The sequence below is a fragment of the Limulus polyphemus genome, unplaced genomic scaffold (genome assembly GCF_000517525.1).
Source record: "Limulus polyphemus unplaced genomic scaffold, Limulus_polyphemus-2.1.2 Scaffold5, whole genome shotgun sequence".
In the NCBI taxonomy this organism is placed as follows: Eukaryota; Metazoa; Arthropoda; class Merostomata; order Xiphosura; family Limulidae; genus Limulus; species Limulus polyphemus.
The window spans coordinates 229,772-243,954 of NW_013665615.1; the positions used below are offsets into that span (position 1 = coordinate 229,772).

Here is a 14,183-nt window from a genome sequence, read left to right on the forward strand (position 1 = left end):
AAGCACAAAATGGTTACAAGGTTGGTCCCAGTGACTGAACTTGTGCTGAAAGAGTTAAGGGCCTGGCTCTTTTGCATGTTTTATAGAGTTACTTTCAAATTTAATTAAAGCACTTTGTTATCAATTATGTCAATAAAATTAGCATCAGAATATTGTTTGTATTTCTTAGTTTTAATTTATTAATTTAAAAAGAAAATAATTCAATATTTCTCAGTCTTTTGTTGTCACATGATGTTCAAGTGCTCTCAGTTTTCCCTCTTTTAATTTGTATAATATCAATAGTATAGTATCTACACTTTCTGAATAGTGTACACACAATGTACAGATGATAAGGTCAAATGTATAGCTTCAATGTCCTAACCTCTCCCTTTGCTGAGATGTGAATAAATGACCCATTTATCTTTCACTTTCAAGGCAGTTTTCAAACTTTGTGTTCTTATTCTTAGTACAGGTTTATAACCAATAGAAAAAGGATATTTTCTATTTCAAGCTTGTACCCATCATTTTGAATTTGTTTACAATAGATGTTAGTCAAGAAAAAAGGGTTGATATGTGTTTGTGTATGTAAAGCAAAGTTGATGCTCAAAGCATTAACAATTCATCTTAACCTATTTAAAGCTTAGTTAGAAAGCCAATTAAATTCTGATGTGGTCTTACCTTCATCTGCCCTCTAAGCATTGCGATCAGTGCACCAGTTTATATACCCCACCAGAAGTGATTTGAATTGATTACATTCTTCCTTGTCTTCTCTGGCCTCACATTTATTTCATCCTCCTTCTTCCTCCCATGAGTCATCTATCTTTGTTTCCCATCCTCCTCCTTCCTCACTCAGACTCTTCCTGGCACTTCCTCCCCATCCTTGTTTTTACCACACCCGTGCTGAATAATGACAGTAGTATAGGTAATGCAAAAGAGGTTTCTAGACAGGTAGGGGCCAGATTGCTCCATTTTTTGGCTGCATTTCTCAACAGATCCATAGATTCTATGGTTTCTATCAGGAGGACTCTGCTTTCAGTTTCGGACTCCACCTCCTCTTTCCCACTCCCATATTTCCTTCCCTCCTCCTCTGGATCCTTCATCTTTCAGTCATCTTACTGAGGCCATCCACGACCTACTACACATGATCCCCATTCAACCAGGGTTTTATTCCTGTCTCTTCATGGTCCCCAAGTAGCCAGAAGATTGGAGACCTATCTGGTCTATTCCAGTTGAATTACTTTCTGGACCCCTTCATTTCACTATTGAGTCTGGATGACCAAGTTTGATATGACAAACACTTATCTTCACATACCTATTGCTCCTGAGTCATTTCCTTTTCTTCAGTTCTTCAACGAGTGTTGAAGAACTGAAGAAAAGGAAATGACTCAGTTCTTCAACGAGTGTTGGGTGTTCCAGTTCAGATGCTGCCATTCGGACTAACCTCAACTCCATGTTTTGTAAAGAGATAAGCACTTTTGCCCGACACCTTCATTCAATGGGTCATTACATGGATGACTGGCTCCTGCTTGTTTCTCCCCATTCATGATCAAGGGGACCACACTTGTCTCCTCCTATAAGCAGCTGCACAGGTGGGTTTTTGATCAAGGTGGAGAAGTCTATTCTTACCCCACTCAATACCTTGTTCATTTGTTTTTATTCAATTCTAACCTCATTCGGGTCCAGCCTTCTCTTTGACTCTGGGATATGGAGTAAATGGTAACAAAGGCACTCACCTCACATTATCACACAGCTCGAGAGATGGGGATGTGAGCTTCCTTGGAGGGGTACCAAATTCAGGTTTCTGTGTCTTCAGACCTGGGATCTCTTTTTTTTTGGGGGGGGGGGCACAGTCACTGCATTGTGGTCTTAGCTTGCCCTCTTTCTGGCACCCTGAATGTTGTTGCAGATTGATCATTCATCTCATCCCATGGAGTGGTCTCTCAATCCTCAGGTCATTTATTGGGTGTGTTATCAGCTGGGTACACTTCACATCAACACCTTTGCCACTCACTTAAACACCAAACTTCCTTCCTTTTGGTCTCCCTTCCTCACCTGCTAGCTCTGTGGGTAAATGCATTCAGTCAAGTCTGGAGGGGTCTTTACATCTATGCCAACCCTCCTATTTGACTCCTCTCCAGAATTCTCTCTCTAATCATAACCACTCCATGTCTAGTCCATCTTGTGGCTCGTATTGGTCTGTGCAACTATGATTTTCCCTGATCCAAACTTTTTTTGTTCTACCTCTGTCTTGATCTCTACTCCATCAACCTCAGTCAGACCTTGTTCATTCAGACATCACCACACTCCATCTTCACCAATGGCTTTTGTCAGGTCCATTGCATTAGCCCAGGGACTGACTCCTCATGTTACATCTTTTCTTTCCTGTTCCATCAGACCTTCTTCAATGGCCATTTACCAATAATGTTGGTCTACCATCCAACTTTGGTCTATTCGACACTGCTTACATCCATCCCACCCTTTTGTTCTTTGTTTTTCCCAATTCTTTGTCTGATTGTTTGATAAAGGCTTGTCTGCTTCGAACTTGTTTTGCTATTGGGCAGCCTTGTCAAACACCTTCCATTTCTCCAGATTTTGTAAGGTTTTTTTTTCCTCTGTCTTTTCCCTTTGTTTCATTTGCATCCTCCACATTCCTTTGGTTTGCCTGAGATCTCAGTTTGGTTCTTTATGCCCTTTCTTGCCCTCTTTTTGAACCTTTGTCTACATGTTCTATTTATCTTCTCTCCCACAAGACCTATTTCCTTTTCCTCTTTGCTTGTGTATGTCATCATTCAGATATTTATGTCATTAATGTTACCCGCATCCTTTACCATTCTTCCTATGTCATCTTCTATCCCAACTAGTCTTTCCTCCTTAAGACCTATGTTGTTTGTGAAGGTGGTTTAGTTTTTACACCCATTTCTTTTCTTTCCCACCTGTACATTGCATTTCCCATGATCTGTTTCCTGTCATGCTTACTGGTTGGGTTTGTAAACTTGTTAGGCTGGTACATTTGGACTTATCCATGAAAGGTTGGTGTCTCCATAATGCTTCTTCTCATTCAGTTTGTCACATCACTATGTCTTTGATTGCTCACCTTCCTCCAGACTTCCCACAAAATCCCCCGACCACACACACACACACACACACACACACACACACACACACAAACATTTTTTTCTTTCAATGAAGCACAGGAGTCCTTCTCAGTTGCTGGGGTGGTAGACCATGTAATCTTTGAGTGAGTTTAGGAACTTACCAATCATACTCATACCTTTTTTCTGCCAATATCATATTCATTTCCTTCTTCAATAGCAAAGAGCATATATGTTCCATATTTAGTGTGGTACCCCACAAGTGTGCTTCATTTTCATCACAGAGCATACCCATTCATTCTGGGTGGTTGCATTTCAATTGATTTCTATGTTATGCACATAAACTAGCCCCTTCTTTGCAATGTGGGATTGTGTGAAAGTAGGTAAGACCATATTGGAAGTTAACATTTTTCTTACACTGAAAATGTTTTTCCAATAGGTACTTACTTCCTTTCACACACTTCCCAACATTTCTCCCCAAGGCTAGTGTTTTTCTTTTAGAGCCTGCCAATTCTTAAACATAATGATTGAACAGGAAAAGCAGAGGGAGGTAGTTGTACCAATATAGGTAGAACAATGCTATTGGTGGAAAGTAGTTGCACGATATGTTGGTATTCAGAAATGACACATAATTGATGGGGTATATAGACTGGTGTGCTGATCGTGAAAAATTTGTTAGCAATGTGTAGAGGGCAGATGAAGATCGAGATAGCTTTTAGTGAGTGGAGGAGGTAAGTACCTATCGGAAATACATTTTCAGTGTAAGAAAAATGTTACCTTATAGTTATTTTTTGACATTCTGTTTTAGTTATTTATGTATTATGTTATAAAATGCATATATGAAAGACATATGATTTAAATATTTTTTTTTCCAACAAACTTGAAGAAAACAACTAGGCCTAGTTAGCTACACTTGTTTGAGAACATAATTTTTCTGAACTGTACATCAATGTATGTGAATTTGCAAATGAGTTCTCACTGTGATCTGTTGCTTTTCAGGGATGAATGAACTGTATGTAAGAAGATAAACAGTTGAAATTGTTGAATATATTAGAAAATAAACAACATCCCAAAATGATGTCTTCAAATAAGCATAATTTTCAAAATTTTACATTACATTGATTTTTATTATTTTCATTAATGACCTTAATCCCAAGTAGTGTAGGGTCGACTGATAAAATTTATAAACCAAGGATTTTTACACCTTGGTGGCTGGCCCCATCATCAACTGTATAGGATGAGCATGTTTTGTGATGGGCATTCAAACTTGTGACCCTCAGATTGCAAGTCAATTGCCTTAACCACCAGGCCATGCCAAGCCCACTGTATATAAATGATTTAGCCTATAGTTAGTGTTAGGGTAGAGAAAGTAACTGATAAAATGTAAACTTTTACTGAACTAAACTTTTGATTTTCATTTAGAACATTCTAGAAGTAATGAAAAGTAAACAATAATATCGTAAGATGAAAAAAGTATTTTTATTCTTAGGATGAAAATCATCTTGCAGTCAGTCTGAGTCAGACTTAGTCCATAAATTCACAGACAAATTATATAGATATACTTTATTCAAAAGTTTGATTTTTATGCACAGTGATCGATGAAGTAAAATTTGTTTCTGACTCTGAATATAACCTTATCAGGTTATATTCAGAGCTAATATCTGATAAAAAGGGTTTGTATCTGATAAATATATTTTATTTTTATAATGTAATACTATAACTTTTTTGCATTTTCTCTCGAGTACTGACTATGTGCATAGTAACTATAGAAGGAAGAATCACAAATTCTACTGTATATGTATAAAATAAAAGCAGAAATAAGTTTGATGTATTTTATTACTTTCAATAAATACCAAAGTAAGTTTGATGTATAGTCATTAGAGTAAAAGCCAGAATAAAATTTTTTCAAAGGGCTAAAGTACATTTTATGTGCAATTTAGAATCAAACCAAAAATATTTTGCAGCTCAATCATACAGTTAACTATAGAAGTAACAATATGTTGATCAAAATATCTTTCATGTAATTCAGTAGTTATTTGTATAAAGACAGAAATAAATCTGATACATAGTAATAAGTGTCAGAACAATACTAAATTCAACATACATGTTTATAACCATCATTGTAACTACATAGGTATATATGGCTTACACTTGTAATTATTAATGCAAGAGCATGAGTACGTTTATTGTATTACAGTCATTGTAAGGAAAGGAATAAGATTGATGTATGATCATATAAGTATTAGCAGGATAACTTTGTATATGATTACCAGGATGAGGAATAAATAAGTTTTGAAGACTCATTGTAAGGTGAGCTTTAGGCTTATTTATATCATCAATGTTTAGACAGAACAAGTTTGATGTTCATCTCATAATGTGAAACTGAAGAGCACAAGGTTAGATGAGAGTTTGAAGTATACAGTACTGCCTCATTATAATGCTTTCTCAGAAAAATTTTGTATCATCTTCTGCTTAACTCATTTCCATTTGGCTTCACAGGCTAAAGTCATTACACTCTGTCACAAAATAAAGGAAAAAAAAGTGGAAAGTCTTGAGTGAAAAACCCAGAGATGTGAATATTAAGTTCAGATATGAACTTGATATTGGGATGTTAGGAATTTGGAAATGTGATTCGATTGTCAAAATAGCAAGAAAGTGTCATCAATATAGTGTTTGTAAAGGACAGGTTTAATGTCACAGCTTTCTAGCCACTTTCATTTATGGTAGCACTGTTAACTATTTGTTGGACCCAGCAAGGATTCCATGTATTTGGTCATAAATGATGTCATTAAAGAGGAAATGGTTTAACTTTATGGGGAGGGCAAGAAGTTCCAAGAATTGTTTAAGAGTGAAACCAAGATACTGCTCAGTGTTAGAAGGAAAGAGAGATGTCATGTCATTAATTGCATCAGGTGTAGAGTAGCATTAAGTTGACTAAAGTATCAGACTTTTTAAGTAAATAAGTAAACATGAGTGTACTTTGTTTCTGAAATATTGCAAAGTTTGTCTTCATATTTTATGCTATATTATTTTTGTATCTATTTTCCCTATGTAAATAAATAGTTGTTTAAATTACTTGATTGCTTCACTAGTCTGTTGAATCCACACTTTTTCAGCACCAATGCCTTCTTAACAAGTTTGTTATAACCATTCCCCACCTATATTGCTCTAGGGTGCACATTGGCTCGTGATGGTAGCGTTATAATGAGGAAGTACTGTATTTATCACTATGGATAGGTTTATGTTCTCTCTTATCTCTTAATCAGTGGAAAAGTATAAATAATTTTGGTATTGAGACCAAAAGTTTTACTATTTGTTGAACTGCTATGAAAAACTGTTTGTACATTACATCATGTAAATAAAAAAGTATACAAAACATCTGTATTCAAAAATGAACATACAATAAATATGTGCTAGAATAAGTTAATGATAATCATTTCATTATTTTTAAATAGAACCCCCTTCAAGCCCAAGCAAAGTTGAAATTTCCCAGATTTGGAGCAGATCAGTGCGAGTGCAATGGGCACATGATGACAGTGGAAATAGCCCAGTTATCAACCATACCATTGAATATCAACAGTTAACAGGTACAGTTATGTACTTCCATTGTTTCTGTTTCTAGGAAAATGAAATTCACAAAATATATACATTTATCTATAGAAACTATATAAACACTTATTTAATGTGTGCGTAATTTTTCTTTTACAGGTGATTGTCCCTTTGATTATTAGTAGTTGAAGTTCTCATAAAGTTATAAGTTAATGTATTTTGTAGTAATTCATTTTAGGAAAAATTACTTTTAAACTTTACACAGTTACAATTTTAACAGTTTGGTGTATATTGTACAATTCCTGCCAAGACAGAAATTAATAACACAAGCTCAGAACTCAATAATCAAAACAACAACTGCTTAAAAAAAGAACTTTACCTGTAAAAATAAAACCCTGAAGTCCTTCTACTTTTTGTGTTGCTTATGTAAATACTGATCATACAGTGAATAATTTAATAAATGTTTTTTTTGTTTATGTTTGTATTACATTGTAAATATTTAAGAGTCTGGAAATGTGTAATAAAACCAACAACAATAATTTATTGAAATTCTTCTGCACAAACACTATATTATAAAAGGTGTTATGTATCACTGAAATATTTAAACTAGAACAAGCTTTTTGACTCTGCTTTTAAATTAATAATTTCAAAGTTTAAGAATTTAGATCTAGTTCTATCTATCTTCCTGACTTGGAGATAAAGCTAGTCAGTTGTACCCTAACTTTTAAGCTGAAACAGCTTGATGCAAAAGTAGAAGATAGCAAAAATTGGGAGATTATAAACAGATTGTATGTACAAGCTAAAATGGTGTTAATTAGGAAGAATTATGAGGAAAACTTTAAATATTAGTATGTCATACACTTGTTTACAGGTCTGGAATTTTTGCCTTCGAAGTCATAGGAAAACAATTTTGGGAAGAAAGAATTTGACCATCTTGAAAATATTAAATAAATTACATTATATGAAATGCATTATTAAGAAAGAACAGTAAATGATTATTCTAGTACTTCTCAATATAAAAGTGATATATAAATCAGAAATGTTATTCAGGTGTTTCAGGTCTAAACTGATAAAAAGTAATTTCAATAATAATAATTTTAAAAATGAAAACTAACACAACTTTAACTGAAATTTTGTTTTAAGAGTTGCCTTCAAAGATTTTTCCTGATGCTTTTTTACACCAAGTATATAACTAACTATAAAAGGCTTATTCCGTTTGTCATTCTGTCGAGAATGCTTCCACACACTCGGTAATGCCCAATAATATATTTCGCTGCTCAGCAACAAAACTATTACCTGATTGTTCTTAGTCCAACTATGGATCTTATGTTGAATGCTCAATATTATTGATTTGTTAGAAAGGCTGGTTTTTTATTTTTTATTTTCTGATAACTTTGGTGATATAACAGCAAAATAATTTAATCCAGAAGTTTTATGATATTGAATTGTATCCAAAATGCCTAATGCTTAAATTAGATTTAATTAAATTAATTTACCAACTACTGTTACATTTACATATTAGGCCTAATGCTTAAATTAGACTACAAATAGGCCTACTATTACTAATGTTATAGAGTCAGTATTTAGAAAGTTTTAAATGGTGAATAAATGTTAATTAATAAATATTATTTTGGTATTTTAACACATATATTTACCTACTTGGCTTTAAAACATAAAGAAAAATAAACATTTATTACTACTAAATATCTTTTATACTTTGTACAGTCAAAAGAATTGAAAATTTGTGTTGGTGTTTAAAAAGTTTTAAGTGGTGGATAAATGTTAATAAATATTCTTTTGATATTTTAACACATCTTTTATCTACTTGGCCTTAAAACATAAAGAAAAATAAACATTTATTACTATGAAATATCTTTTATCCTTTTTACAGTCGAAATAATTGAAAATTTGTGTCAGAATGTCTGCATTATGTTTTCTACTTCCTAACCTAGAATACAGTGAACAGTCTCAAGAGTGCTATTTAAGTCTTTTTCAAAGTACACACATACTTTTGTTTTATGATAACATTTCATTTTTCTGTGTAGTATTTACTAAAAATGTGATGATTAAAGAATTACTTCAAGACTGATGATATAAGTTAAGAGTAAGTGGATTTTGGAGATACAGATAAATTCGTTTTAGTTAAATTCTATAATTTTTGTTAATCATTCAGCAATGGTTTCCCATCATTTTTGACAGGTTGTTATACTAGTAATTAAGATAACTTTCATTTATTTGTTTATTTGGTCTTAATTTCTTTCTGGTTTATGGACTTAAATCTGGGGGTTTGATTTCATTTAGTGTACAGTCTAGATAGCTCAGTGTGTAGCTTAGTGCTAAAACAAATGAACAAAATACCTTTCTGGTCCTTTTTGAAATATATCTTGTGCTTGTAAATTTTCTTATGCCCTCAATCTTTAAAACCTATGAGAGTCATATTTTGTTTTTCTTTACAACCTTTTCTTGTCGTTGTTTCATCCATATTCTTTTGTTTTCCAATGCCATTTATTACAAGGAATATCTGTGCCTTGGAAATTCTAAATCCCTGATCTGAACACAATTTTATGATCTGAGTATATGAATATTTTGCATTTTTCCAATGCTGTTGCATACCTTTTCCAAAATTAATCAATTTTTGGTGGCATCACAATACTTATGAAAAACCAGATAATGTAAAAATTTAGTTCTGATATATGCTGTTCCACCATGATTTTATGTTTTGTATTGGCTGTGGTTGCCACATAACTTGCTGATTTACATATTCAACATCATTTCAACATATAACACTACTCATCCCTTTTCAATTATACAGTAATGTGATGATCGTTGTTCCGACTGAAAATAAAAATTGTGTAATGGTAGAAAAGTCTTCGTGAATCAATGTCACCAGATGTTCACTGTTGTTTAATTGTTAGCTTTTGTAAATATGTTTAAAATCAGTTTATAATAAACTGCTACAATTAATAAACTAATCAACTATTTTAAGCTAGAGACTGAATTATTGGTTCCTGAATTTAGTTTAAAAGTTTAGAAGGAAATTTCTCATTAAATCATAGAAGCTGAAAAATGTTTCTGTTCATTAGTATAATTAGAATATGCATGGTGTTTTGACAACACTCAGAAAGTACTTAATAGGTACTTTCATGTCAAGATTATTTTGAAAGTAGTAATTTTTCAGTTTTCTTTTATGTATGTAAATAACTAATTTAGCTTCTGGTGAATAATGTAGATAGAAGTGTTTTTATATATGTGTTCATACAATGAATGTACCTTTTAACATGGTTAATTCCCTCTATATTATTGGTGGGGGAAGGTCTTAAGTTATATTATCAGGTAAAACTACATGTTAAAATTACAATTAATTTATAAATTTTGTGCATTCAATTTTCTAGCAGGTTAATCTGTCTGCCTTAAAAAAAACATTTTTTTTATTTTCATCAAAGAGATACAATTACTGAAAGTGTATGAAACTAGACATTATTTGATACCCTGTTTCAGATGTTGAACCAGTTGGAAAGAATGTTACCATTCAAGGATCTGCAAATTCTGCACTCCTTAGGAATCTTCAGCCAGCCACAGCATACAGGTTGCTTGTGAGGGCTCATAATGAAATAGGGTCTAGCCAGCCATCTGAGTCTGTCCAGTTTAACACTGCTAGTGAAGGTAGATATAGAAACTTTTGATTATATTATTCATTGTACACGTGTATGCAAAGTCATTTATTTTATGTTAACAATACGAGTATGAGTATGTAAACCTTACAACCTCTTTATTTCCATTATTGACGGTGAGCGATGAGAAGGCTTTGGTGATGAACGATTTCTGCAATTTCCACTGCAGAAGGCTTTTTCACAATGCACTAAAATTAGTGTAGCCCTTCTTTTTTCTTTTTTTTTACACATTTTTGAAATTCAGTCAAGTATGTGCAGATGATGACATTCAGTGGCTCATTTGAGCAACCTGAAGAGATGGGAAATGTTTGCAAATTGCATAACATGAAATCTGATTTGCACTTCCATTTAGCAGAGGACTAGCATGTTGACTTCATGTAACTGAATGCTTTATGTTGATGGAACCTTGCAGTTCTTCCCTTACAAAAATGGTATTTCTTTGCATTATAGTGCTGTCAGCTATTAATTTGATAGTGTACAAAGCTCACCTTGGTAGTTTTCTTGATGTGAATATTTAACTTACCATTATAGCTATAATCTGCAACCAATATACATCCCTTAGATAAATAACTGTGACATGTTCAGTGCTATTTTTTTAAAGTTTTATATTACTGGCATGGAATAATAACTTGCGTAGGCTTTGCCAGCTGTGCTGTATCTTGTATGATGACACTCCCATTTAGCACTTTTTAGATTCCATTTATACAGCTTTTATTAGTTGATCTTTCATTAGGCTATGTGCTCTGAGAGAAGTTAGTAAACATAGTTCTTGTGTAGAAGAACTTCTCACTTTAGGCCCTTTAATATAGCTCTTCCAAGAGGCATCAGTTTGAAGTATATTGTGCACTTAGAAATCAGCATAATTGAATTGAATTATGACAAGAGAAGTAGGGTGCTTATTAAACCTAGATAGTCACAAGCCACAGAAATGGTTATGGACAAAGTAATTGGATACCCCGATTGTTACCATATATCATGAGGAACATGCCGCAATAACTAATCACAATTATTGAGTACATTATATTGGCTATCTCTGATATTCTTTGTTCTCCAATATTTGATCTTAGATGTAAATGTTAAAGATAAAAAAAAAAAATGTTCAAAAACTTGCTGTCTTTATAATGTGGTGTTTATATGATGAGATTACATGTAGGCTCTTTGAAGAAAATAGCAATTTCTAGGTATGAAGGTCTTAACAAAAAGTAAAAATATAATATATTTCAGCTACAACAATACTTGTATATATATATAATTGAGATATTGTTCAAGAAAATGTTATTTTGCTTTCAATAAGAGCTGGGCAATTATTAGTGGAGTTTGTTAATTTATTAATTGTCAAGCTCATTAACCCTCTTGCCACAGGTGTCTGTTTATGTGCATGTCACAAGGTTTTAGTGAGTCACATTCAAAATTTAATTAACCCTATGATTGCAGGCACCCCTGTACTGCACATGTCACAAGATTTTACTTTGATACATTCAAAACGTAATTAAACAATCTTACTCTTAATGTCTACCAATGAAGTGAGCATTAAAATCTTCATTATAGTTCAGTTTTATATTATCTAAATTTTAATTCCTTTATAAAGAAACCTTAAAGAAAAATTCTTAAACTTGCACAACTTCACAAACTTTTAACTTTTGGACTTTGTAACTTGAAAACGAGTTGACTATACTGAACCTCCCATATATAGAAAAAATCTAGGCTAATTGCTATATATACACACATTCTTCTTTCAAGCTCCTTGGGGTATGTTGGGAGAAATAATAAATTAATTGGATCTCTTGACAGATGCCATTCCCACTTTCTAGACATAGAGTTGAGATTTTTCAGCCAGTTATACTTAGTTGAGCTAGATATTTGTAACCAATAGATAGACCAGTTTTAAAACACTATCTCCCAACAATTAGTTTAAAATTTGCGTGACGAATTCCATAGAGAACTTGTCAAACACTATTAGCATTGTTGCTTCTTTTGTCATCACTAATTCTTTAGCATGGTTTCTCACCTTTAGGTATGTTAGACAATTAAATTTTATTTAGGTTTTAGTTTTATATTTTAATTAATTATGTGTTAGTTATGTTTTAAAATGCCTATTAGAGTGGGTTAGTAATTTGTTAAAATATAAGCCAAACTGCCTTAGTTTATCAAACTTAGTGTAGTAGGGAAATGTCCCAATGTACTGAAGAAAACTAAAGTGTTGTTGCTGAGGATAATGTGAGTACACCTGTTTACATGTGTTGCAATAAGTAATAATGCTAAAGGACAGGAAAGGAAAGTAAAACATCAAAAATAAACTGTATGGGAAAAAGTAAAAACTTGCAATTAAGAATAACTGAAGGAAGGTTTTCAACATTAGTCAATGAAAAACTAAAAGATATGTATATTTTTTAAATTTTAAACATTACACTGCACAATATGTTGATGATAATGCTCAAAATATTCAGAGTCTGAGTGCAAATAACTAGAATGCAAAAATAACAAATCTTTATATAAAATATGTAATTAAAATAATCTCATTATTTATATACAAAAAATTGCAATAACAAACTTACCAACTGTTGTGAAGATAAATTGAGAAAGCTTAGAATTATTATAAATATTGTTGGACTGTGTATCATTCTGCATACGAGCTATGCTCATTGGGTACTGCCATATCTCTGTAGGGTTAAAGTACTTTTATTTCATGGTTTACCAATAATATATAACATAACTGATAATCCATATGCTAATTGTATATATGTTTTAGGTTCTTACTTATATAAGGCAATATTTAAAATAATGTAGAATTTTCCCTAGTGTGAGAATTGTGACATTTATTCTCTAGGCATCCTCTCTTTAATTTATTTACAACCCCTCCAAGAAGTATGAAATTTATCTTAAATAGGCAAAGCATAATTTTCATAGCCTACAATCTTATTTGGTTACAGAGCCATGAAATAGACAACTCCTGTCATACCCGAGCACAGATAGCCCTTTGTGTAGCTTTGTGATTAATTACAAACAAACCTGCCCCACCCACCTGTTACATCCTCTGTTTAAGAATCTGCAAATATTTCTCTGTGATGCTCAATACTATAGTATTTATAACCAATAGAAAGCCAAGGTTTTCATCTATCAAATGACATATTATATTACATTGTTTTCTGTACAAAGAATTGTCAATTTCTCTTCTAGTTCAACCTTTATTCCCATGGGAAATACATTGATAAGCTTAGCTGAATTTCTAACTGCTCTTGTCACATAGAAAGTTGTGTTAGTTATGGGACAAAATCTGCTTTTTGCACATTATTATTGTTTAGTGCACTACTACCATTAGTATAAAAAGTAGGGTTAAGTGTCATCGACAATCGACACCAATAAAAAGAAGACTCGGGTAAGTACTTGTTTTTCATATGTATTCTTAATTTATTATTATAAAAGTATTTACAGTGTAAAAATAGGAAACTTTTTATGTTAATTAAGATTAGATTAGGTGAAATAAATAATAATAATATTATAAAAAAAATTTTCACAAGGTATGCTTGCGAATAGCTCGTGTGTTAATTTGATAGCATCACATGAGCTGCATGTTCGCTGAGTGATTTACAACTTATTATGGCGTAAATAGTAATTAGACTAGTATTTCGTAATATAGTCACATTTCAATGGTTATACATTTTATATGTTTATAGATTATTACTATTTAGAAACAAGTTCTTAAACTTATTTTCCTAACACATCGAACAATAAATAAAGAAGTAAAGCAAACAATTATCTCTTCTAGTTACGACCTTTGTACTCAGTTGCTTCTTGAGGTAGGTTGCTAAGCCTTTTAAAATTTCGTATCTGGAGGATATGAAACAATTTTTTTGTTGTTTTTTTCATTTTATATATATATATATATATATAG

General features: G+C 32.4%; 1 protein-coding gene across 1 annotated transcript in view; it reads left to right on the forward strand.

Annotated features, from left to right (window-relative positions):
- LOC106473798 (Down syndrome cell adhesion molecule-like protein Dscam2) overlaps nt 1-14,183 on the forward strand; it is a 63,581-nt gene that overhangs the window by 27,121 nt on the left and 22,277 nt on the right. The window contains exons 7-8 of the mRNA XM_013934507.2: nt 6,527-6,658; nt 10,119-10,283. Of these exons, the coding sequence (XP_013789961.1) occupies nt 6,527-6,658; nt 10,119-10,283 (297 nt within the window). The remainder of the gene's footprint in view (nt 1-6,526; nt 6,659-10,118; nt 10,284-14,183) is intronic.